This window comes from Hyperoodon ampullatus, assembly GCF_949752795.1.
Source record: "Hyperoodon ampullatus genome assembly, chromosome: X".
Classification (NCBI taxonomy): domain Eukaryota; kingdom Metazoa; phylum Chordata; class Mammalia; order Artiodactyla; family Ziphiidae; genus Hyperoodon; species Hyperoodon ampullatus.
In genome coordinates this window covers 79,043,345-79,069,370 of record NC_136913.1, presented here as the reverse complement: position 1 = coordinate 79,069,370, position 26,026 = coordinate 79,043,345, and the positions used below count along the sequence as shown (strand labels likewise).

Genomic DNA, 26,026 nt, shown 5'->3' with positions numbered 1-26,026 from the left:
AAGCAAAATAAGAAGCTGTTAAGACACTACCAAAGGACTCAGTATACCTGCAGTACAATGTCCCTGGAAGATCACATCTATGGAACATATGTAGGAAAAATGTAAATAGGTTTACTTGTAGTTGGTAATGCTAAATTAGAGCTCTTACGTGATTTAACTTTCTCATAGCATCACTAACATTCAATTGAATGCCTGATAAGGAAAACTGGTTAGTATAGAAGAAATAGCATTCACAATTGCTGTAGATTTAGCTTCATGCATTTGTTAGATTATCATGCTGCAAAAAGTATGTATGAAAATAATCCTTCATTAAAGTCAAGGCTTGTGGATACATCTCTTCAGAAACGTAACCTTAGAATTAGTTTCATTTAGAGAAAACCTTTCAAAAATATCTCAACATGCCGTGCCATATTCAAACTTCTAAATTATACAGTTTGGACAATTTATGATGAAGAAACTTCCCAAAGTTTCTGGATTGTTGAATAGGATAAGGGAAGAAGAAGTAGCTTGGAGACACCAGTAAAATGTTACTTTAACATATGTTCCTTTGAACATTCTCATTGCCTCCCTCTTCTTCATGTAGCCTTGGAGCAAATGGTTACACAAATGACAGGAGTCTGGAAGAAGAGAGGCCAATAACAGGCAATGACTTTTATTTGTTTTTTTCCTATAGTTATTCTTTCTGCTACCAACTAGCCTAGTCTGAAAGAAGCCACTTTGTAAATTCACCTCAGGCAAATATAAAGAAATAAGAAATATACTCTTTTGAGAATCTCAGTCAGTTCTGTTTCTGCCAACTTCAGTTTAGCACTTTGGTGAGGATACTCTTTAACAAGCATAGACATTTGTGCAAACCCTGAGGGCAATTTAAACTCAGGCTTAGCCAAAGGGGAGGGATTTAAAAAAAAAAAAATCTACGTGGAAATTTTTAGGTTAGAACTAACTTAGGGAATCAGTTTGTGTTTAAGCAAGAAATGTTTGTTTTATATTAACCAGGTTCAAAACTTGTACTTATCTATTTAGTTGAAAATAAGCATTGTTATCATCAATCTATTCAATCACAGGTGGCTATGTGTTGAAATGTATTTTCCCCTTAATTAACTCTTAGCCATTCCATACTAAAGAGTGAATGAACTATGGAGTATGACATTTGCTTTTATTCTGCTCTTTGAATGCCACTAGCTTCCCTGTGAAATGTAATCTTTTAAAAGAGAGGTAGAAAAACATGTCTATCTATCTCTGTACCTTAAACCTCTGATTTGGAATCTAAAACTAGTCTTGTTTGGTGAGGTCTCTGAAGTCATTTAAATGTAAATAGCTGAGGAAGTCATTGAGAAATTATAGGTCCTTTGAAGTTTGAGACTCTAGGTCCTTTGATGTTTGAGGCTTTAGGACAATAAATCATTCATTTAGATACTTCATTCTTAGCTAAGTTAATATGTGGCCCTATTATTTTACAAATGCAAGAAGCTTATATTTTTCACTTACTCTGAATTAAGCTGAATGTAAAAGTAATATTTTATAATTTATACTAAATAAACCTAAATAGGTGAGGTTCAGGAGTTCAAGATTAATTCAACTTTTTATGGAGACAATTGCAGTAAATCCAAAGTTAATGAATATTCTGACAGTTAATATATTTAAGGTTTATAGCTTCTTGAATTTAATATTCAAAATACCCTTTAAATACATAAACGCAATGAACCAAAAATAAAGGGCGTCAGAGGACAGACCTAATCTCCATGGTATATGTTAACCATATTATATCAGGCTAGGTATAGAATGCATATAGACTAGTGAAAAGGGCTTGATAATAGGTCTGTAGCATCATCAGAGTTGACAGAAGTAAATTTTTAAAAAAATATTATTCTTCCAGAAGCATCTTAAAACATTAAATATAGTCTGGGTAATTACTAAAATACAATAAAACAATTATTTTGATATAAAAGAAGTATTTGTTTTATGATTCAAGTTTTTCTCTTTTATATATTTTTTAAAGTTATTCTGGATAGATTGCCTGGGTTCAACTCATGGCTTTTCTACTGGTGAGCTCTGTAATCTTAGACAAGCACTTAAGCTCTCTGTACCATGGTTTTCTCAACTGCAAAAGAGTTCATAGGATTAAACTATGAGTTTATAGGACTAAATATGTAGTAGGTATAGACATATAGATATAGATATAGATGTAGATGTAGATATAGATATAGAAGTATACATATATACATATATGCACTTATATGTATACACACACACACACACAGTGCTTGGAACAGAGTAAGCACAATATTAGTAAGTTAATTTCACTGTGTTTACTTTGGTATAGAATGGTAGTGGGAAAAAATGACCAAGTGCTCACAGCTGTCCCTTTCTTATACTCTGCTTTTGAGACCGGAGAGAAGTGAGCAGGGCACAACAATTAAAAGAATGACACAGCTGTTGAGAAAAACAGGTTACTACAAAAACTGGTTAGAGCCTACTAGGTCCAAGATGGTGGAAGATTCAACTTCCAGTAGACCTTGAGACTCATTATACCCTCATTGTTATATATTAACATCTAAATGACACACCCACAGGCATGACAGTTCAGAGGCCGAAAATAAAAGACCAAAAGTTGGTGGTGCCCCAACTCCTGGAAATCTCTGCCCCTTTCCCCAAATAGTTGGAATAATCCTCCCACTTGTTAGACTATGAAATCACCTAGCCTATAATAACTAACAACCCATACCCCAGGGCCCTCTTGCCTTCTGAGATGGTTCAAATTCTATCTATGGAGTGTGTATCTCCCTGAATAAATCGGCCTTCACTCTACTTTGACTTGCTATTGAATTCTTTCCTGCATGAAGCCAAAGACCTTCGCTTGGGAACCCATCCCAGGGACTTGCCTGAAACCTGGGATATGACCATTCTTTGGCTCCGTCCTTTTCTTACAACACTTTGTCTTGACCAAACTTTAGTCAGGAATCTCTCCTTCCTACAGGCTCCTGAGCTCTGCTTGCCACCAAGTAATGAGCAAGCACTAAAAATATGGAACACATCCCCTTTATCAGGGTTTCTTGGGAATCAGCTGACCACAGCAAGACACTTTTCCTGGTGGACCCCACTGGCCACTTATCTGGCTTGTCCAGTTTCTTCTTAAAAGATTCCGCTTATCTCTGCTTACCCCTTTTTACCTTAAAAAAAAGAAACACCTTTTTTTCTGTTAGATTTTAAGGCCTTGCAGATTACTGAGGTCAGAGCCTTCTCTCTATTCTGAATAAAATCTCTAAGTCCAGATTTGCTTTTATTTGACACACAAAAAAAGTATCCATCACTAAAAACCACACTTTCCATTGCTCCTTATATTGTGATTATATTACTGTTTTAATATTCACAATTGAAGTGGTTTATGTTAAGATTTAATCACTCAGGTGTTTTCTGAGTTCACCCCAGAGTGCTGTGTACAGTCTTAATTTTTTAAAACAAAAACAATTTTCTATTTATAGAATAACTATACTAGATAAAATCTGCCAATATTTCTGTTCTTCAAAATTCTAACTTTTAAATAACTGAGCAACAAGTCCTTTTCTAAATTTACCAGAATGTTTGAGAATGTTAGAACACCTAACAGCTGTAGAGCTTCTCTCTCTCTCTCTCCCTCTCTCTTTCACTTTACATAGCTAGTGACATTTTATTCCCCTTGCTTCCCTCCTTTTAATTGGAGAAATCTTCTATAAATTTTTGCCTTCTCGGAGGAGTTAATTCTCAAAAAGTCATCACTCCAAGGTCACAGTGATAAGATGGTTCAGACAGGCATCTGAAAACTCTCAGAAAGGTATATTGAGTGAAAATTATCTAATGCTGTTATTTTAGTTTATCTCTCAAACACTAATGAAAATTCATTTTGACATTGTGGTCAGGTTCCATTTTCAGGTAATCTCACACTTGATAAAGCCATCCAGGGCTAACAGAGTACTTCTGGCATAGTCTAGACCACTCTTTGGCAAGTTATTTTTCAAAGACAAAATTTGGTCTCTCAAACTAGAAAAACACTCATATTTAACCTAGCATATATTTATGACAACATTTTGGTTCCAAACCTCAAAACATGGTGAAGAAACCAAGGCATAAATTCTAGAAAACAAATGTCAGTGAACAGTTGAATAACTGTTTATTTTTAGTGGTGTTGCAGTTTAACCAATGAGGTAATTAAAATTTAACAATATGTGTGACATAGTTTATTTTTTTAATGGTAGAAAACCATTTTTTTCTAGACAGCTAGACTGTTCATATATATGTGAGCAGAACTTAAAATTTTCACATTGAAGGAGGCCAAAATATACAATGTGAAAAATTCTCTTCAATAAATGGTGTTGGGAAAACTGGACAGCTACATGTAAAAGAATCAAGCTGGGCTACTTTTTCACACCATATACAAAAATAAACTGAAAATGGATTAAAGGCTTAAATGTAAGACCTGAAACAATAAAAGTCCTAGAAGAAAACATTGGCAGCATGGTCTTTGACATAAGTCTTAGCAATATTTTGGGGGGTCTATTTCCTCAGGCAAGGGAAACAAAAGCAAAAATAAACAAATGGGACTACATCAAACTCAAAAGTTTTTGCATAACAAAGGAAACTGTCAACAAAACAAAAAAGGCAACCTACAGAATGGCAGAATATATTTGCAAATGATATAACTGATGAGGGGTTAATATCAAAAATACATAAAGAACTCATACAACTCAATGTCAAGAAAACAAACAACCTGATTAAAAAATGGACAGAGGAACAGAATAGACTTTTTTTTTCATAGAAGACATACAGATGGTCAAAAGACACATGAAAAGATGCTCAACATCACTAATCATCAGGAAACTTCAAATCAAAACCACAATAAGATACCACCTCACACCTGTCAGAATGGCTATCATTAAGAGACAACATATAACGAGTGTTGGTGAGGATGTACAGAAAAGGGAACCCTTGTGCACTGTTGGTGGGAATGTAATTGGTACAGCCACTGTGGAAGACAGTATGGAGTTTCCTCACAAAATTAAAAATAGAACTGCTATATGATCCAGCACAAAAACACTAAAACACTATTTCAGAAAGATATATACATCCCAATGCTCATTGCAGCATTATTTACAATAGCCAAGATACGGAAGCCGAATAAGAGTCCATCAAATATTATGAAATAATAATGGAATATTACTCAGTCATTAAAAAAAAGAGGTCATGCCATTTGTGACAACATGGATGAATCAAGAGGGTATTTTGCTAAGTTAAATAAATCAGACAGAGAAAGACAACAACTGTATGATCTCATATGTGGAATCTAAAAAACAAAAACAGACTTCAGAGAACAAAAAGTTGGTTGGCAGAGGGGAGGAAAGTGGTTGAAAAAGGTGAAGGGGGTTAAGAGGTAGAAACCTCCAGTTTTAAAATAAATGTCACACGGATGTAATATACAGCATAAAGGATACGGTCGATAATATTGTGATAACTTTATAAGGTTACAGATGGTTACTAGTCTTAATCATGGTGGTAATCATTTCATAATGTATGCAAATGTCAAATCACTATGTAATACACCTGAAACTAACATAATATTGTACATCAACTATATTTCAATTAGAAATTTTTTTTTGCATTGAAAGATGACATTCTAAAGCCCAGTTTCTCAGAGAACATCAATTTACTGATTAACCATGTTTAGTTTATAGTATTTTTCTCTGTCACCTTATCAGACATCATCATGCAGACATTCACTAACTTTTGCTGTCACTGTTAAATTGTGAATTGACACCAAAATGGTCCCTTTTATTGCTAAAATTTATCATAAAATAACTGTATTACCAGAATATTCACAAAGTGATGCTGTCAGCAGTATGTTGTTTTGGCACAGTGGGAAAATAAAGTGTTCATGAAAAATAAAATAAGACTTGAAAATTGCTTCCAGGACTGTGTAAGTGATACAAAATGTAGAGACAGCTCAGCTTGAAGCTCTTTTAAGGCAGAACTACAACATATGTCATCTTAAATACTTACAGTTTTAACTCCACTTAGTAGCTACTGTGGCTTCAGAAATGTAAGAAAAAATATCACAACATATTTTGAAATCAATTTTCTTTGAAATTTACAATCTTACCTTTCCTGCCTTTTTTCCCTCAGATTTCCGCTGATTTACGATAAAGTGGAGGCAAAGGAAGCAAAGGAAAACAAAACAAAACAAAAACAAAAACAAAAATCAGCTCCAATTTGTTATTGCAAATACATTTTTTTAAAAAACATGCCAAAGTTCCAAGTGCAATAATACACATTTTTGTTCTTCTAATGAAGCTATTTTCATCTGTTGCACTCTTCAGTGGTTTCAGGAAAGGGATATAACATTGTAAATCTCATACAGCAATATATAGAGCCATATAAAAATCTTCAATGGTCATCAGAAAGTCATTAAATCCTTAGCTCACATAGGCATTGGCCAAGAAAAGACATATTTCTGATTAGATATTCCCTTATTTATTTTCCATCCATTTTTAAATGGATGAATCTTTATCTCAAGCATGAACACATTTCTTAAAAAAAAACTAGTTTAATTGGAGATTCATGAATTAGGAGTAAACATAAATATCTATACAGTTTGGATACTCTCTCTAAATGTTAATTTTTGTGGGTCTTAAGAGCACCTTAATTCAATTCTGTTCAACTAAGTAATTTTTGCAGCCATCCTGGTAAAGTCATTTTGTTCATTTTTATTTAAGACTTCTTTTTTCCCCCATTCAACCTCAGGAAATGGGGTAAATTGATTTTGAAAACTCCAGAAGCATTTAGGCCATTTGTCGCTTGGATTCATTCTCCTTTGTAGAGGATGAACACATCACATGATAAAAGGATCACATGTCTAACATTTCTAGCTAACGATGCTCCCAAAAGTCCTTTCTCCTCAAAATTTATCTCAGTTCCCTGTCATTGCTACAGCTGTGCAAAAGTTTCTCTGAGCATCAGAGAAAATTGGGGAGGAGATAGAGGTGAATTTGAAATAAGGGTATATACAAAGAGAAATACAATAAATGTAGTAAGAGGATGAATGCTGTTGTTTAGTGGTTTGATATGATTTCAGATCTATTTGTTCATGACAAAAATTGTTTTGATCTAAGAATACTTATTTTTATAAGTAAATTGTTTCGATAAAAGTATTGAAGTTGTTGTGTCAGGATGTCATCATCAACATCTGCAGTTGCTGACAAGCACTCAGTAGTAGCTCAACTGCTGAGGGGCACCTCCGGGGTCTTATCAATAAGAACATATGAAGAAGCAACTATGGCAAGGGGACATCTCTGAAGACTTTGGGGTATTGGCTCCTGCCTAGGAAGGTGGATCTCTGCTCAGCAGTGGTGAAAACAATGAAGCAGCCCCAGGGAAGGAGATTATCATGCTTGCCAGCCTCAGTGCCTTCATTTCCTAGCGCTGTGCTCTACAACAAGAGACTTTCATCTTTGTGCTGGCAGCTGGACATCAGCTCTCAGTTGACTAAGCTCTCTCTCCCTAGAACCAGCTCATAGAAATGTTATGGAGTCATTTACTGAAACCTTGACCAGGCATGATGATAACCTCTTGCCTGAGTTGTCTTGCAACAGGAGGTCTCGATGAAGAATGTGGTGCTGCCACCAAATCTAACCAGGAGTATTTGGGAGAGGCCAAAGGAGGGAGGACATGCCAACCCATAGTATGTCTTGTAAAACTAACCTGGAAGAATTTGGGAGGGGCTAAAAGAAGGAGGGAGGAGACGACATGTCCTGGCCACCTCCCAGAAACCCTCATGCTGGAATCCATCTTGGCTGAGAGATGTGAACGCCACCAGGGAGGACCCTGAGTCAGATCAAATATGGGCCAAGCAAGATGATTGTCCAGAGATAACCCAGAAACTAATCACATTACCATAAAACCTGAGACCGCAGGCCACATAGCAGAGCAGTTCTTCTGGGTTCCTTTACCCTGTTGCTCTCTGCCTGGGTGCTCATTTCCAATAAAGTATTTTGCTTTGTCAGTACATGTGTCTCCTTGGACAATTCATTTGCGAGTGTTAGACAAGAGCCCACTCTAGGCTCTGGAAGGGGTCCCCCTTCCTGCAACAGAAAGGTACACCACAACTAAATTTGGACTTTATTCTTTCATTGTGCCCTTTGCCTGGAACAATAGTGTAATTAATCAATCATTGGTTTGGAGTATGTTATTTCTTTATTGGCTTATTAAGGGACATTATTTTGTATGCTATTGGCTTGTGAAATTATAATTCCCACAGTAGACTTGTGTTAAATAAAATATTGGCAAAGATAATCTCAGTCTCTGAGCATAATTTGCCTTGAAACAAAACAAAGGCTCTGTATTTTGTTATCTAATGACTTATTCTCAGACCAAAAAGGGTATAGTTTTTTTTTCTGTCATTTTAATATAATTTGAGTTTCCAAAATTGACTTTTGAGGAAGGTATCAAGACATGGTCACAAATCTATCTAAGAAAATCAAAGTGTGTTTTTTTCTTTCCATTTTGGGTAGTTATTTTTAACCTAAGATATTCTTATTGTCCTTATGTGTTGATCAAATTCAGCCATCAATGGCTCAGTGTTAGAATTCTATTGGTCTGTGAAGGCATAGCCTGAGGATAATGCTTTGAATAATCTCTTTCAAGAAAGTGTCCTTGGATTTTAATGTCTTTAAACAATTGGTATTTACATCTCTCTTTATTATGAATAATTCTTAAATAACAGGTTAAAAATTTTAACTTTCCAACAGAAATAATATCATGGACAAAAAACCCTCAACATTTTACCCATATTTAAGAATATAATATTAAAAAAATCTTTCTTTATTTTATAGAACCACAATAGATCTTTTATAGAACCACAATAGATCTTTTTATATTCCCTCCATTGGAATTTACTGTCAAGAAAACATTAGATTTTAGTTAGATGTTTTACCACTTATTACTGAGCAATGCAAAATCCTTAGCAAGACAAGTGAAGATGTGAAAATATTAATTATATCTATCTTGGTAAATTAGTGAATTATTGAAAAAGTAATGACTTAATATTTAAGGCTAGTCAACATATTGAGAGCACCTCTTTATCAATGCAGTGAAAAAAGAGAACTCCAGAATATGTGTTTATTTCCCGAAATTATATATTTTAATTAAGAGCATTGCCTATGCTGTGCTCCTTTTGCCCTTGTTTGAGAATTTCCATTGAGAAAGTTTAAAATAGGTCAAGTGGGAAATATTAAAATGGTAGTCTTTGCATTTTCCACACCACACAGACAGAACACAATCTGTCACCATAAGTGGGCCCTATCTCATGACAACTAGACAAGCATTAGAATTAAAAGAAAGCACAGAAATATATTGGCAGGCATGTAAGTAGGTTGGCAAATTGATACCAGATTTGATGATAGAAACATTTAAAAAAAATCAATTCTGGAAGGGGAAAAAACACGCTGAAAAGCCATTTCTATTTTAATGGAGACATGGATTTTTATCCCCTTATTTTAAAAATGACCCCCAAGAGGACAAAATTATATCAACTAAATCACTCTCCAAACTAAATTATATATAGTAAGGTAGGGAGAAAAGTTCACCAGTCTGAATGTTATGGGCTCAGAATTTTCTATAGTATACATTAGTCATGTAGTTTTCATACATTCTTATTAACCTCTAGGAGTGAATAAATTCTAACTCTTACTGCCAATAAATGAACATTTCTCCTATTATATCTAATTTTCTAGATTGATAGAGCTGATTGACTCTAATGAAAAAGAGGGCCAAGATATAGCATACAAGAGAAGTAAAGTGTGTTAATATCAAGGGGATGATCCAACTAGGAGAGCACCCTCAAATTTTAGTCAGCTCTCTTCTGTATCATACAGCATTAGCACAGTAGAGTATGGTGGCAGATAAGTCACCACAGTGAAGAGTTATTCAAGTATACACTGAGGCTGTAGCTGTATTGGTATAATTGGAAGAAATAAGATCAAATGATTTTGGTATTCCTCAATATTTATGTGCTTTAGTGTTTCAGCTTTGTCTGTTTTTGGCCTGTGCATTCAGAATGAACACAACAAGGACAAAGGGTGGGGTCAACAGAAGAAGAGATCTCTAACCCAAAAGAATATTGCCTCTGTGCAGTCTCTGAAAAATCCTAACTCCTTCTTTTACCCATCTCCAAGTTTACTACTTCTCTTTTCCTTTTCTGACTTGTGTACAGTACAGCTGTTACCATCATTCTGCCTTCATGTATTGCTGCTGCTTACAGAGCAGCTGTCCTCTTGAACACAACCATTAGGAATTTCTGATCACTAAGACTAATGTCAGAGTAAAGGGAACAAGACTAGAGTCAGAAGTCAAGGCAGCCACATCTCTAAACAAAGGTAACAGAAAGAGGAAGAAACTTATTAGAGGACAAAGACACCAGAGGTTATCCTAACTCACTACTCTGCCTGCAGATTAAGAAAGAAATAGAACAGAATGTGTACAGGAGACAATGCACTTGATAAGCACAGATTTATTTTAAAAGCTGATTACGATAATCACTCAATAAAGCATCAACCATCACTAAATTTCTTTTTTTAATTGAAGTATAGTTGATTTACAATGTTATTTTCTGGAAAACAGCAAAGTGATTCAGTCATACATACACATATATATATATTTTTCAGATTCTTTTGTCTTACAGGTTACTATAAAATATTGAGTATAATTCCCTGTGCTATACAGTAGGTCCTTGTAGGTTATCTATTTTATATGTAGTAATGTGTATATGTTAATCCCAAACTCCTAATTTGTCCCCCCCACCTTTCTCCTTTGGTAACCATGTTTGTTTTCTATGTCTGTGGGCCTATTTCTGTTTTGTATGTAAGTTCATTTGTATCATTTATTTTTTAGATTCTACATATAAGCAATATCATATGATATTTGTCTTTCTCTGTCTGGCTTACTTTACTTAGTATGCTAATCTCTAGGTCCATTCAACCATCACTAAATTTTTGTCAGCTGGATCAGATGCGATAGCAACTTGAGATGTCCAGTAGTTGTCAAGATTTAACAAAAAGCACTTTCAGTGACACCAGCAGTGTTGTGGAGGTACCTTTTCTGAATGGCATGGTCAAATGAAAATAGTTATGACTGTGTACACAGAGCAGATCCCGAATAAATATTTGTCTAACAGATGGAATAAAACTGGGGAATAAGGTTTTTTATCGCTGTGTGTGCATGTGTGTTTATAAAAAAATAAAAGCCTATGGAGTCAGGTTTCTAATACTATACCATGTGGAATATCCAACCCCTCCCCCTAATATATGCTTTAAATATATCAGAACTTGAAGTGTAATTTTTACTTGCCTTAAATCTCCATATCACAGCCTAGTTTATTTTTTTAGTAGGCTGATACATGTGACATTGTATTTCAGAACTTTATTCAGTTAGCAACTTAGAGTGTTGTTGGCTATAAAGGAAAGATACTGGTGAATCTAATAATAATGGTAAGCCTAAATGTCCTTCTCAACATGTTTGTTTACTATCTATTTCCTTTCTAAAATGTAAATCACCATTTCAAAAGAACACATTTAAGGGAATGTATCTATGGATTTTTATTGTCTTATTCTCTTTTTTCTAAATTTGAGACTGGTATAAAAATTGTATACATAGTTTAAATACATCAGTAAAGAGAATATGAAATTTGAAATCAGAAGATTCAGGTTTCAGTCCTGGGTTCACAAGTAGCTATGTGAACTTATTCAAGCAAAACTTTAGAAGGCTATGTCTTCCTCCTACACTGAATCCAAGGCATTAGCTACATTTAATGATGATGAAGGTGATGATTGTGACAATAACAGGAATACTGTTACTACAACTATCACTGCCACTACTATCATCACCTTTCATTTATTGAGTATGAAGCATTTTAGTAAATGCTTTACAAATATCATCTCACTTAATTGTTATAGTGACACTTTGATGTGAGAAAATTATCATTTCCATTTTACAAAGAGGAAAATGTGGATCAAAGAGATGAAGAAATTTACTTAATCACTCTACTTGTAAGGTGTAGAGCTGAGGTTTCAATACAGATCTTCTGGATTCTAAAGTTCTAGAATGTAAGCTCCATAGCAGCAGGCATTTTGTCATTTTGGAGTTTGGAATTCTGCTATAGTCTCAATGCCTAAAAAAGTGACTGGTACTAAGGATACCTACAATAAATATTTGTAGACTGAATCAAATAACAAGATATTCCTCTATTATTTAATTACATAGATAATTAGAGCTAGATTGTAATAATTGATTATGAATCTTACTGAAAAGCACAAATTTTGGAGCTATATTGAATGGATTCAACTCTTGTCTCTAATGCTTATTACCTATGTGACCCCAGACATGTTTCTTCTTGTCATTTTGCCTTAGTTTCATCATCTGTAGAATAGAGAAATATGAGTTCCTACTCCAGAGTATTTGTTACAAGGGTTAAATCAGTAAACTAGGGACATCAAACAGTAGTTGGCACTTTGAATAGTGTATATATGTTAGCTCTTATTACTGGTGTTTTATGTTAACATCTTTATTGATATACCTTACATACCATAGAATTAATCCATTTAAAGTATAAATTCAATGTTTTTTGTATATTCACAGGTGTCTGTAATCATCACCATATTCAATTTTATAACACTTTCATCACCTCAAAAAGAAACCCTAAAACACAACATTGTAAATCAACTATACCCCAATAAATTTTTTAAAACACATAAAACAAAACAACAAAAAAGAAACCCCATACTCTTTAACTATCACCCCCTAACCTCTCACTTCTCCCAAGCTTCAGACAACCACTAACCTACTTTCTGTTTTTTTTATTGTATATTTCTCTGTTCTGGACTTATGAATAAAATCATATAATATATGGTCTTTAGTGGCTGGCTTCTTTCACTTATAATAATGTTTTCAAGGTTCAACCATGTTGCATCATCTTTCAGTAAGTCATTCCTTTTTTATGTCCAAATAATATTTCATTGTATAGATATACCACATTTTGTTTAAACATTCATCAGTTGATGGGGATTTGGGTTATTTACACCTTTTGGGTGTTATGAATAATGCTAATATAAACATCATAGAGAAGTTTTTGCATGGACATGTGTTTTCTTTTCTCTTGAGTATATACCTATGAGTGGAATGGCTGGGTCATAGGGTGACATTATGTTAAATCTTCTGAGGAAATGCCAGACTGTTTTCCAAAGCAGCTGCACAATTTTACACTCCCATCAGTAGTGGTCAAGGGTTCCAATTTCTCCACATCCTTGCCACCAAGGTAATTTATTTTTAACTTTAGAATTAAAGACTATCTAAATATTAGAATTAAATATTAGAATACATAGAATTAAATTCCTATCTAAATATTTTTAAACTGTACACTGCCATCCAAAATTATTTTAATTAGATCAATAAAACTATGTAGCATGAACTATTCTACTATGTGAGCTTAATGTGCTATTCCCTGTTACTAAGATACCATTGAACAGATTGCCAAACCCATCCATTGAGAGGGTTGAAAAGTTATCTATTTCTTGATATGAATTTACATATAATTTGAAATATATTAAGGAAATTCCCTCTGCTAAAGTGAATGAAACTTTTAAAAATGTTTGTCAAATTATTTATTCAAGTCCACCTACCTTATATTATATCACTGTTAAAAGTCTGATAAAACTGTTGGAAGAACACATAGGATATCATGGGACAATGACATTGCATTTGCTGAATATGGGGGAAAGGGATTGAGAGTACCGATTAAATCCAGTTGAAATGATTTTTTCATGGGTGCTGAATCTTGGATTTGGAACATGCAGAGATTATATAGAGTACCAGAATGAGAGTCAAACTAAGGGGGGAAAAATAATGTTTTATTCAAGATTGATACAAGAATTGATCTAACAAAGATAAACAAGAGTAAAATATTCTCAGAGTGACATAGAAGCGGAATATTATGGATGATACCAAATTCACAGTTTCTTATGAGAAAGCAGGGTTAAGTCAGAATACTATTACACTTGTTCTCACATAATCTTTCTGGTTTATTCAAAACCCTACTCTTGCCCTGAAACATTCTTATACTGTGACAATAACAAAATCAATGTGACAGACACGTCTGCTTTCTTAAAATATTGCATGTCAGTCAAAACAGTGTTTCATTTTTAATTGTTTGAATTTGCATAAATATACCTCTGTTTGCTCCTAAAGACATATGCAATTGTCTCCAATATCACTTTAAATTACAGATCATCTTAACGTGTCATTCTTGTGAAATGCAAAACTGAGATTGTTGCATTGCATCTATTGAAGCTTGTAGATGTTTACAAAATGAACATCAAACAATAAAGTGATTATGAGAATAAACATCAGAATACAAATGATCTTTCTTATTTGCTAAAAGGAAATCATTGTTTTAATGTGAGTAGCTACCAGACTGCTTAATTCTTTGAATGCCTGGGTTTTATATTATATGAAAGCATGACTAACTAGATCTATGATAAGAAATACAAATTTAAAAGTGACCTATGTGCCTGCCTTTATATCAAACTCTGAGATAACAAAAGGGTATTTTAAAACAGTATCATTAGTTCATTAGCATCAATTCAAGTGAACGTTAAATTCTCATATAGTGGTCTCACATAGGTACTAGTTAAGCATATGACTTCCTGATTGTGACTTGAAACTAAGATATAGTTGCATTCATTTTAATGTATCCTTCAGCTTTAGTTTTAATCTAATATTACCTAGCTTACAGCAGACTAAGTTATTATAATTGTCTGATATCCATTATCATTTCTTGCTTATTTCCTAGGTAGGAAAAATATTCTCTTCTGGGATCATCATATAGTTTTCTTGAGCTCTTAGCGGATTACTGATATATTCTCCCCTATTTCAAACTCCTTTAGCAATTCCATACTGAATTTCCACTTTTAGTGCATTTTCTGCAGAATTTTCAACTTTATTTCAAATCATCTGAAAAAACTGAAACTCAAAGCCCTTCATTTTTTTCCCCAGTTGGATTCATTGTTTTTAGGTTTGTGAGATTTCATTAAGCTTGTCTTAATACTATCAACTCAAATGAAGCATAATAGCTTTAGTGGATAGAATAGTGTCCTCCAACAATTCATGTCCACTCCAAACTCAAAATTTGATCTTATTTGTAAAAAGGGTCTTTGTAGAGGTTAGTTAGTTAAGGATCTTGAGATGAAATCATCCTGGATTTAGGGATGTCCTAAATCTAAAGACTGGTGTCCTTGTAAGAAGAGGACACACAGAGAGAGAAAGAAAGCGGCCAAGTGATGGTGGGGCAGAGACTAGAGGGATGCAGCTACAAGCTAATGAATGCCAAATATTGCCAGGTGCCCAAAGAAGCTGGAAGAAACAAGCAAGGATTCTTCCCTAGGGCTTTCAGAGGCACTGAGGACACCTTGATTTCAGAACTGTAGATTGCAGAATTGTGGGAGAATAAATTTCTGTTGTTTTAACCAAATATTTTGGTAATTTGTTATGGCAGTCCTAGTTAAAAATACAATTAGCAAAGGGGATATACTCCCATTTCAGGAAAACAATACACTAGGATAGAAAATAGGTTGTTCTGTTTTATGATTATCAAACCAAAAATGCATTGAAAGATTACTGAACACAAATCACTATATTTCATATAATACGTAAGTTTTTGGAGGACTGGGATGATTATAAGTAAGCATATGGTACAAGAGAAATAGAATATACAGTTTTGAATAATGTGACATAGGTTCCAGTTCCAGATCACTCACTCATTTGTGAAACATTTAGCAGAAGCCTATTTGGTACTATGTACAAATTTTCTAAATTATAGAAAAATGAATGGGATAAGGCCCTTGCGCAAAAGGATCTCACAGTTTAATAGGGAAGCCAGAGGTAGAAATAGATAATTACAGTATTACATTTTAAGTGTTATAATGGGCAGATGAATAAAATACTATCTTACCACAAGGGAGCAAAGAGCTGTGTGACCCTGAGCAAGTCCTTTGAGCTCTCTGAATCTGTTTATTGATATGTAAAATGGAGATAAAAATAACAATTCATAGCCCTCCTACCCTTTAGAGATTATTTTGAAGGTCAAATAAAATTCTCTTCCTCCCATCTCTCTTTTCTTCTTTCTTTTTCTCTCCCAACTATTTTGGACATCTACTATTTTTTTTTTTTTTTTCCGTATGTGAGCCTCTCACTGCTGTGGCCTCTCCCGCTGCAGAGCACAGGCTCCGGACGCACAGGCTCAGTGGCCATGGCTCACGGACAGGCCCAGCCAGTCCGCGGGATGTGGGATCCTCCCGGACCGGGGCATGAACCCGTGTCCCCTGCATCGGCAGGTGGACTCTCAACCACTGCACCACCAGGGAAGCCTGGACATCAACTATTTTTAAGAGTCCTATGAATCAGACTTTCTCTTAGTTATTTAATATACATTATCTGAATTAATCCTTAGAATAGTTCATCATATAAATACAATTATGCTAATGTTACATGTGTGGAAACTGAGGTACAGAGATTTATACTATGTGCCAAGATTGCATGAATCAAGAAGGAAATATTCTTTGCACCCAAGCCAGTTGTATGTCTTAGGTAGAGATGCATCAAAAATAAATATTATACTACTAGAAGTTAATGTTCTATATGCCACAATATCTAGCAATAAATAGATGATGAATAATGTTTCAAATATGTATGAATAATTCCAAATAAATATTATATATCCCCTATAGTACTTTATTTCCTAACTAATGATTTTCTATACTAGAGAAAGTGCATTCAGATGTGCTTCTATAAAGTAGTCATTTGCATTGATTTTAACGTTAGGCAGTTACATTTGTATTTACCTACTGCATTTCTCTGAGTTAATTTTCCCTCAAAATTACTGTTACAGGGCTTCCCTGGTGGCGCAGTGGTTGAGAGTCCACCTGCTGATGCAGGGGACACGGGTTCGTGTCCCGGTCCGGGAAGATCCCACATGCCGTGGAGCAGCTGGGCCCGTGAAACATGGCCGCTGAGCCTGCGCATCCAGAGCCTGTGCTCCGCAACGGGAGAGGCCACAGACAACAGTGAGAGGCCCGCGTACCGCGGGAAAAATAATTACCGTTACATTTATATTAACACTTAGAATATTCAATGTTTTTACATATGCAAGTAACATGGCCAGCTGCATAATCTGAAGCCTCTAGTATTAGTTTATTTTCTATAATGTAGGCAAACTACTAAATTGTATAATTGACCAATTTTCCAATTCAACCATTTTAATTCTTTGTTCAGTTTCCATCTGGTTAAGTCAGATGCATCATATGTAAGGAGAGCATCTTATTTGTGGAGAAAAGACCAAGGATTCACAATCTAGTTCCCCTTCAAGGTAAGAAGGACTACCCAGTGTGACAGTGCTGGGAAAATACAACCTAGAATGAATTTTTGTTTCCTCCATCACCTCTAACTTCTTCATTCACTCATTCACCAGGCTAGTTACTAGGATACAGCGATTGCCAAGATAGAAATAATCATCTTTGCCCTTACAGAGATTATAGTCTTCATAAGGGAACAAAGACAAGAATATAGAAATTACAATACTTGTGATCTCAAAATAGTTTGGCAGCTTTTCCCTCAATAACAGAGGTATCCTTCTATAATTTTATTTCCCAGAGAATAATTTCTAAACACTTAGTTATAGCTTTAGCAGATATATAAAGTGAATATTAATTAAATGCACAACTGAATATTTACCATAGCTAAACTCCAATATCTATGATGCTGCCAGATTTCTATAATACAGAAATAAAAACACTCCTCCTGAGTGATCCATAAAGCCTTGAATTATCAAAGACTTACATTAAAACTGCATAAGATAGGGTATGAACTTTATTTAAAAAGTTATTTCATTCCCCTAGAGGCTCATCAGCCTCAGGCGTCTTCCCAGAATTTAGCTCTTAAAGTATCTAAAATATTTTAAGCTTGTACATTTTTTACTGCTTTGTGAATCTATCATGTAGATTTTCATTTTTTTTCCAATTTACCACATTGGCATTGTTATTTTCAGCTTCCAATTCAACATAAAACAGTGGATGGTTCCATTTATCTCTCTGGCTGCATTTATTCTCAGCAGAGTTCTGTATTCAGGACATTTTTATTTTTATGATTGGTTATTTATCGTTAGTATTTTTAGAAGAATGAGAGAGTTGTAATTCTTGGGAGCTTTAACTATAGAATTTTATCAGTCAACAAATATTTATTGAGCATCTACTATGTGACAGGCATGGTACTTAGGTTCATGGGCTATGGAAGTAGACTGCCTGGCTCAAAGCTCAGGTCTACCACTTATTAACTGTGTGACCATGGGCCAGCTGCTTGAATACTCTATTTGGTGCTTGAGCTTGTCTATCTGTAAAACACCAAGAATAAAAATAGCAGCACTATGATAGAGTGTTTGTGAGGGCTAAGTGAGTTAATACAGTAGAGCACTTAACACCATCGTATAGTAAGCTTTCAACAAACTCTGCCTGTTATTATTAATATCAACATCATCATCCTTTATTTTAACCATGCACTGTGAAACCTTGAGTACACTATAACAAACAAGGAAGAATCTTACAATCTACTGACCAAGTCAGCTACTAAAAAATACTTAGAGATGATCAATTAATTAATTTCTGATATATGCTGAAGTGCCTTGAATGGTAGTAAAAGACTGTGAGAGAGGGGGCTTCCCTGGTGGCGCAGTGGTTGAGAGTCCCCCTGCCAATGCAGGGGACACGGATTCGTGCTCCGGTCCGGGAAGATCCCACATGCCACGGAGCAGCTGGGCCCGTGAGCCATGGCTGCTGAGCCTGCGCGTCTGGAGCCTATGCTCCTCAACGGGAGAGGTCACAACAATGAGAGGCCTGCGTACCGCAAAAAAAAAAAAAAAAAAGACTGTGAGAGGGAAAAGTTTTGCTTTGAGGTCACAAGTAAATCACTACCTTATGAAAATGAATTATAGAAAACTGTATAATACTGATCTAGTTTGCCTGAAGCATATGAAATAAAGTCCCAGTTTCAAAAAAAAATATCAAATATTTTATTCAGCTAGTGACTATGGTCCAAAAGTAAAAAGCTAAGTTTATTAAGGGCTTTAAACATTTATAAATCTCCAGAGCCACAAGACTTAATGCATGGCCCTTAATGTTAAATTAAGTAGTGAAACAGAGGTTTCTATCTTGGGCTCATGGGATCAGGATCTTGGCCCAGATGATGAAATCTTTATCATATTCATTCTAATTGTGGCTTATCTTGAAATGATTAGATCTATTGTTAGAAAGAGACCTTGTCAGCACTAAGGATGCAGTGATTAATAGAAAATTCAGTATAATTCCTTTAGATATATGTCTAAAATCTCAATTGAGTCCTGGACCCACATTATTAAGTGATTAAAGAAATTGTAATTGCCACCCTTTATTCACATCCATCACCTGACTAGGAATTAATCATTGCAAGCAAAGAACAGCAGAAAGCAAAATATTTCATAACTAGTACTATACAGATAGATAGCAAAACTTTAAAATGGGCTACAGGAACAATGCTTGATACCATAAGCCAAAACAAACATTAAATCATTAGAAATGCTCTAACAAAATCTGTTTTAATTTCAGTGACAGTCAAATTTACCCTTGGGGCCATTAAATTTTTTTTTCTTTCACAGTTATGGCAACCTTAGTTATTTTCTTTTACCCCAAGAAAGGGTAGAAAGTGAATTTCAGTCAGCCCTGCCTGATAATCTCCAAAAGTTTTATCTTAATTGTATGCTCTTTGTAGGTGAGTTACCACTCTGACATTTTTGTTCATCACAAAGACATGTTTCCAGGTTGTAGCATATCAAGATTAAAAGATCAGGACTGTCTCATTGTTTCTCTAAATAAGGTCATGGCTAAAATAAGCATAATTTAATGTAGGTGCGTTTCTTTGGGATGAGAATATATCAAAACAAGTGTCAAGTGGAGGGAGAAATTTCTGTTATCTGAATAAATACAGTGGTACAATTAGAATTCTAGAGAATTCTGCCAAACATTTAAAGAATAGTTGATTCCAAGTATATTCCAAGAAAAATAAGAGGAAGCATGCTTCCCAATTCATTGATAAGGCTATTATTGCCCTGATACCAATGCTAGACAAAAACAGTATAAAAAAATAAACTACTAACCAATATCTCTTATGAGTGTAGAAGCAAAAATCCTAAACAGAATATTAGCAAATCAAATTCAACAGTGTATAAAAATAATTATACACCATGATCAAGAACATTCCAGGTGTGCAGGACTTTTTCAACATTGGAGAAACAATGTAATCCAGCATATAAACAGGTTAAGGAGGAAAATCATATGGTCCTATCAACTGATGTAGAAAAAGCATTTTGAAATCGAGCAGGACCATGTGGGTCTCCCGGGCATGGAAGCTTTTCTGAGTCCCCTGTTTCTTGTTTGTAGGGAGTAGGCTTCAGCCTCCATGACCTTCCCTGAGTTCCAAAGGGCAGGTTCAAGCAGTTGCTGATCAGGGAAGGGAGGGGGTGCAGAGATAAGAGAGGAGCAGTCAAGAAACAATAGTGCAACATTATAAATTGATGAAGTTTCACAAAGTGAACACACCCTGGGTGTTCCATAACCATAACCTGGGTCAATAAATCACACAGAAGTAGCATCCAGAACCCAACATCCTGCTGTAGCCCACCCACTTTCTCATAGTTTAGTTTAGTCTATTTTGGTACTTTATAATAATGGGATCATACTGTACACTTTATTTTTGAATGGCTTCTTTCAACATCATTTGGTTTGTCCAATTTTCCCATGTGGTTGGGAAAATTGTGCCAATAATTTAATTTTTGCACTGTATTATATTCCACTGGATGAATATATGGCAATTTATTGATTCTATTGTTGGACAATCTAGGTTATTTCTAGCTTTTCCATACTGTAAATTATGCTGTTATGTATATATGTGCATGTGTTGGGTGAATGTATGCACACATTTCTGTGTTGTATATAACTTAGAAGTGGGATTGCTGGGCCACAGGCCATACCTGTTCAGCTTTAGTATTTAAATTACCTTTAAACCACTATCATATCAGTGAGATCAAAGTAGTGAGGTGAGGCAGATTAAGTGTTTACTTTAAAGTCAGCTGGAATTTGGTCCTGTTCCCACTAATTTTTACCACTAATAAGCATGTTATATAATTTCATTGACCCTCAGCTTATGTATCTGTAAAAAGCATGAATACTATACCATACATTCTTATAAAAATACTAAATAAAATATTGTATGTGGAAAAGTATTTTAAAAAAATAGAAACAGTGCAGCCTTGGGACAGGGTCTTGGTTCTGCCTCAAGGGATATACATAACAGTTTCTTTGAGCTCTTCTGCAGAACTAAAATCCCCAACAAATGGAAGATGCTAACTACTTGATGAACATTCTTCATTCCAGAGAGAAGGTCATGGTTTGGATAACATCAGAGAACCACAGAAGCTCATCAGGAGACCACCTGAGGCCAGATTAAAGGAATGCAGTTCCTGCACATACCCTGTTCCTTATCAGCAACACTGTCCCTGAACCATTGTTATAAAACTCTTCACCAAATCCCCTCAGGTTGGGACACACAGTTTTGAGGGCTTGAGCCCACAGTTTCCCCCTTTGCCTGGCAAAGCAATAAAGCTATTCTTTTCTACTTCACCCAAAACTCTGTCTCCAAGATTCAACTTGGCACCAGTGCACAGAGGCTGAGTTTTGGCATCAAAATGGCTATTATCAAAAAGACAACAAATAACAAGTGTTGGCAAGGATGTGGAGAAAAGAGAATCCTCATGTACTGTTGGTGGGAATGTAAATTAGTGCAGCCACTATGGAAAAAAGTATAGAGATTCCTCAAACAAATAAAAAGTGAACTGCCGAAAGCACATTCTTTAAAAATAAAATTGATTAATTAGATTTCATCAAAATTTAAAATGTGTTCCATGTGAAGAGGATGAAAATACAACCTATGGTTTGGGAAGATATATTTGCAATTCATACATCTGACAAAGGAGTAGTATCTACAGCATATAAAGAGCGTTCAAAATGCAACAGTAAAAATTTCTAAAGCAATTCATTTAGAACACGAACAAAAGATATGAATGGCCATTTCCTTAAAGAGGATATACAGATGGCAAATGAAAGGAAGTTCAACATCATTACCATCTTAGTCCATTTGAGCTGCAATAAATAAATAGCATAAACTAGATAACTTATACACAACACATATCTATTTCTCACAGTTCTGGAGGTTTGGAAGTCCAAGACTTGGCTGATTCGATGTTTGGTGATGGGCTAGTTCCTGGTCCGTAGAAGGTGACTTCTTGCTGTGTTCTCACATGGTGAAAGGGCAAGGGAGCTTTCTCAGGCTTCTTTTATAAGGACACTAATTCTTCCTGAGGACTCTGACTTCATGACCTAATCACATTCCAAAAACCTCACCTCCTAATACCATCACCTTGAGGGTTAGAATTACCGCATATGCATAGGGGGTGGGGCACAAACATCCATACCATAGCAATTAGCCATCAGGGAAATACAAATTTAAATCACAATGAGATAACATTACACATCTATCAGAATGGCTAAAGTTAAAAAAAAAATAGTAACAACACCAAATACTGGCGAGATTGCAAAGAAATGAATCATTCATTCATTGCTGATGGGAATAAAAATGGTATAGACACTGTGGAAAGCAATTTGACAGTTTCTTATAAAACTAAATGTGACCCAGCAATTACACATTTGGACATTTATCTCAGAGAAATTAAAACTTACATCACATCCACACCACAACTTGAACACTAATGTTCATTGCAGCTTAATTCATACTTAAGAAAAAATTAGAAACAGCTAAAAAGTTAGAAACAACTCAGAAGCCTGTCAATAAGTGAATGGTTAGACAAACTATGGTATATCCATACCATGGAATGTTACTCAGCAAGAAAAAGGAACGAACAATTGATACATGCAACAACTTGGGTGAACCTCCAGGGAATTATGCTGAATGAAAAAAACAATACCCAAAGGTTACAAACTGTATGATTTGATTTATACTCATTCTTAAAATCACAAAATTATAAAAATTGAGAATAGATTAGTGGTTGCCAGAGATTAAGCATGGGGAGGAATGGTTTGAGGGAGATGAGTATGCTAATAAAAAGGCGACAAGTGGGAAGGTTTTAGTGAAAGAACTGTTCAGTTCCTTGACTGTGGTGGTGGATACATGAACATACACGTGATATGGTTGTGCAGAACCACACACACACACACATAAACGCAAATGAGTGTATGTAAATCTAATAAAATCTAAATGAGTTTGGTGGATTGTACCGATGTCCATATCTTGGTTTTGATATTATGTTAAAGTGTTACAAGATGTTACCTTTTGGAGAAAACAAGTAAAGGATACAGAGGAACTCCCTGTATTATTGCTTACAACTTCATTTAAACCTAGAATTATCTCAATAAAAATTACAATTTAAAAAATAAAGCTTACTTAAGTTTAAAAGAGACTAACCAAGGAAAAGCAAAATTTTTAGAAGCCAATAAGCTACCATGTCTGAGACAAAATATATTTGCTATAAACATTTTCTCTGGTGCAGCAGACTTCTACTTACAGGTATGTCCAATTTTTTATAGTTATAACAAATTTTTAGTTCTTCGTAACTGGAGTTTTTTAATGCTCAGTTGTTTTAAAGAAATGACAAGGGAAAATAAAAAGTGGAAAATGAAATAAGATCTATCTATGAAGCTGGAAAGACCTCATCATGGGAAATATTGGATTTGGACACCATTAGAGCACAACTTTCATGTGTTCTGTAAGTGATAAGATTAGATATATTGAGAAGAGTATATTGTTTTTTATAAGTCACTGCACACCATTTCTTTGTTGATGTATTCATTCTATTCTTTTTAATTTTATTTAGCAGTTTGTTAAAGAAAAAAATAATATGATATGTATCTCCACTTTTTTTTAGAGCTATATTCATTTGTGTTAGTCCTCAGTAACATCACAGCCAATGGGTCTTCTTTATTACCTTTTGCAAGGTGACCCTAATTTATAATAACTCTGTTCAAAATATGATGGAATTTATTTGGACCACTATTCTCATTTATATTTAAATGCACACCATTAAAATCAGTGCAACTTTATCATTATTATTTCAATATCAGCTCCTGTATATCATCACGTGAACATATACTAGGCAACACTCTTCTTGGGCAGAGTAACCTGCATTAAAAATGTATACACAAACTATCTTCTTATTCATAATTTCAAGGTTTTTGCTGAGATTAATAAAAAGCAAAAACCCCTAGGCCAGCATTAAACTGTGGTTGTCTGACATGGAGACATTTTTAGCCTGGTTCTAGTCTAGTCAGATGGCAAACTTCAAGTGATTGAGAAAAGTAACTGTTTAAAAAAATAGTAATTCTACAGCAACTTCTACAAACAGACTTGTATAACTTTCCATTAGCAGAGCCACATATCTGACCATTATACCAATATTATAATTGGGAAAATTGATCAAAGGAATATTAAAAATACAAAAATTTAATTTAAAATGTGGGCTTTAAAGTTTAAGAGGTAAGGGTGAATTTTACTGTATATCTAATTATATTTCAATGAAACTGTAAAAATATTAATGACAATATAGGTGGTGGTTTGTGCAGGGCAGAATTCGTAGTTAACCTTCAATGATCCCCACCATTGTCTAAGCCCCTGTACTTTGATTGTGGGTAGAACCTATGAGATGTCACATTCATGATTGTGTTAGACTATTTTATATTATATGACAAAAGGAAGATTGTCCTGGTTGGGTCTCCTAATCACATGAGCCCATTAAAAGCAGAGAGTTTTCTCAAGCTGGTCAAAGAAAAGGAAGTCAGAGAGATGCAGAGCAGGTGTTCTGGAAGAAAACAAGCATTCCTGTTGAGAACTGCCTATGTTGAAGGTCACATATTAAGGAACTGTCAGTTGATTCTAGAGTTGGACCCGGCCAACAGCAAGCCGGTAAACAAAGGCTACAGTCCTACAACCGCGAATGAATTTTGGCAATAACCAGTATGCTTGTAAGAAGACTTTGAGCCCCAGATGAGAATCACATTCCCGGTCCATGCCTTAACTTCAGCCCAGTGAGTTCCTGAGTAGAGAATCCAGTCATACTGTGCCTGGACTTCCAACCTATATTCAGGTAATAAATTTGTGTGTGTGTTTTTAAGCTATTAAGTAATGTTTTAGCTAGCAGGAGAAAGCTAATAAATGGTTATACAAGTATTCACTGGAACATTATTTCAACTTTGTTGTATATTTGAACATTCTTTTAATTAAATGTTGAGATAATAAGAAAAATCTAAAAGGGTGAGCAATATTGGAGAAGTGGCTTGTTAATCTTCAAAACAGTAAGCTTTGGTTTCGGTGGGAAAAGAAAGGGTGCTACTTACTAATCTCAGGCATAATTCATCTGAGTATGTGCCAGAGGGTGCAGATATGGCTAATGGAAGATAATAAATGACTACAGTGTGTGGTACATAGTGAAGAAGAAATAAAGTGCTCTGAGTTACATTATAATGTTCAATCAGACAGTTGGGTCAGTTAATGTATGAATTGAAAGTTGGCACATCCATCTCCCTAGTTGTCCGGAAAGAGAGTAATGTGTATTGTCAGTGATATGGAACTGCATGATTCAGTGAAGATCATTTAAAAAGTCTCATAGACAAAAAAAAAAAAAAGTCATTTCAATTGCAGTTCCTCCATATCAGTACTTTTAAGTTAATTTTCATGATTAGGTATATTAAAATTGATTGAAAGTGAAATTTACCATGGATATTGCAAAGCATATGTGCTTCCCATTTGAAATCATTTTATTTCTCTGCATAATGTGTTTTAAATTTGGCACCTGCATAACACTAAC

General features: G+C 34.8%; 1 protein-coding gene across 8 annotated transcripts in view; it reads right to left on the bottom strand.

Moving 5' to 3' along the window:
- Positions 1–26,026, bottom strand: part of PCDH11X (protocadherin 11 X-linked) — a gene marked incomplete at both ends in the record, with an annotated part of 695,461 nt that overhangs the window by 312,568 nt on the left and 356,867 nt on the right. For 3 of the 8 annotated variants that reach the window (XM_079727504.1, XM_079727507.1, XM_079727508.1), the window contains one exon: positions 6,131–6,160. The exons of 4 other annotated variants lie outside the window; for them this stretch is intronic. In XM_079727504.1, the coding sequence (XP_079583630.1) occupies positions 6,131–6,160 (30 nt within the window). Of the gene's footprint in view, positions 1–6,130; positions 6,176–26,026 lie in introns of all 8 variants that reach the window. One more of the 8 variants, XM_079727506.1, reaches the window with a different exon arrangement.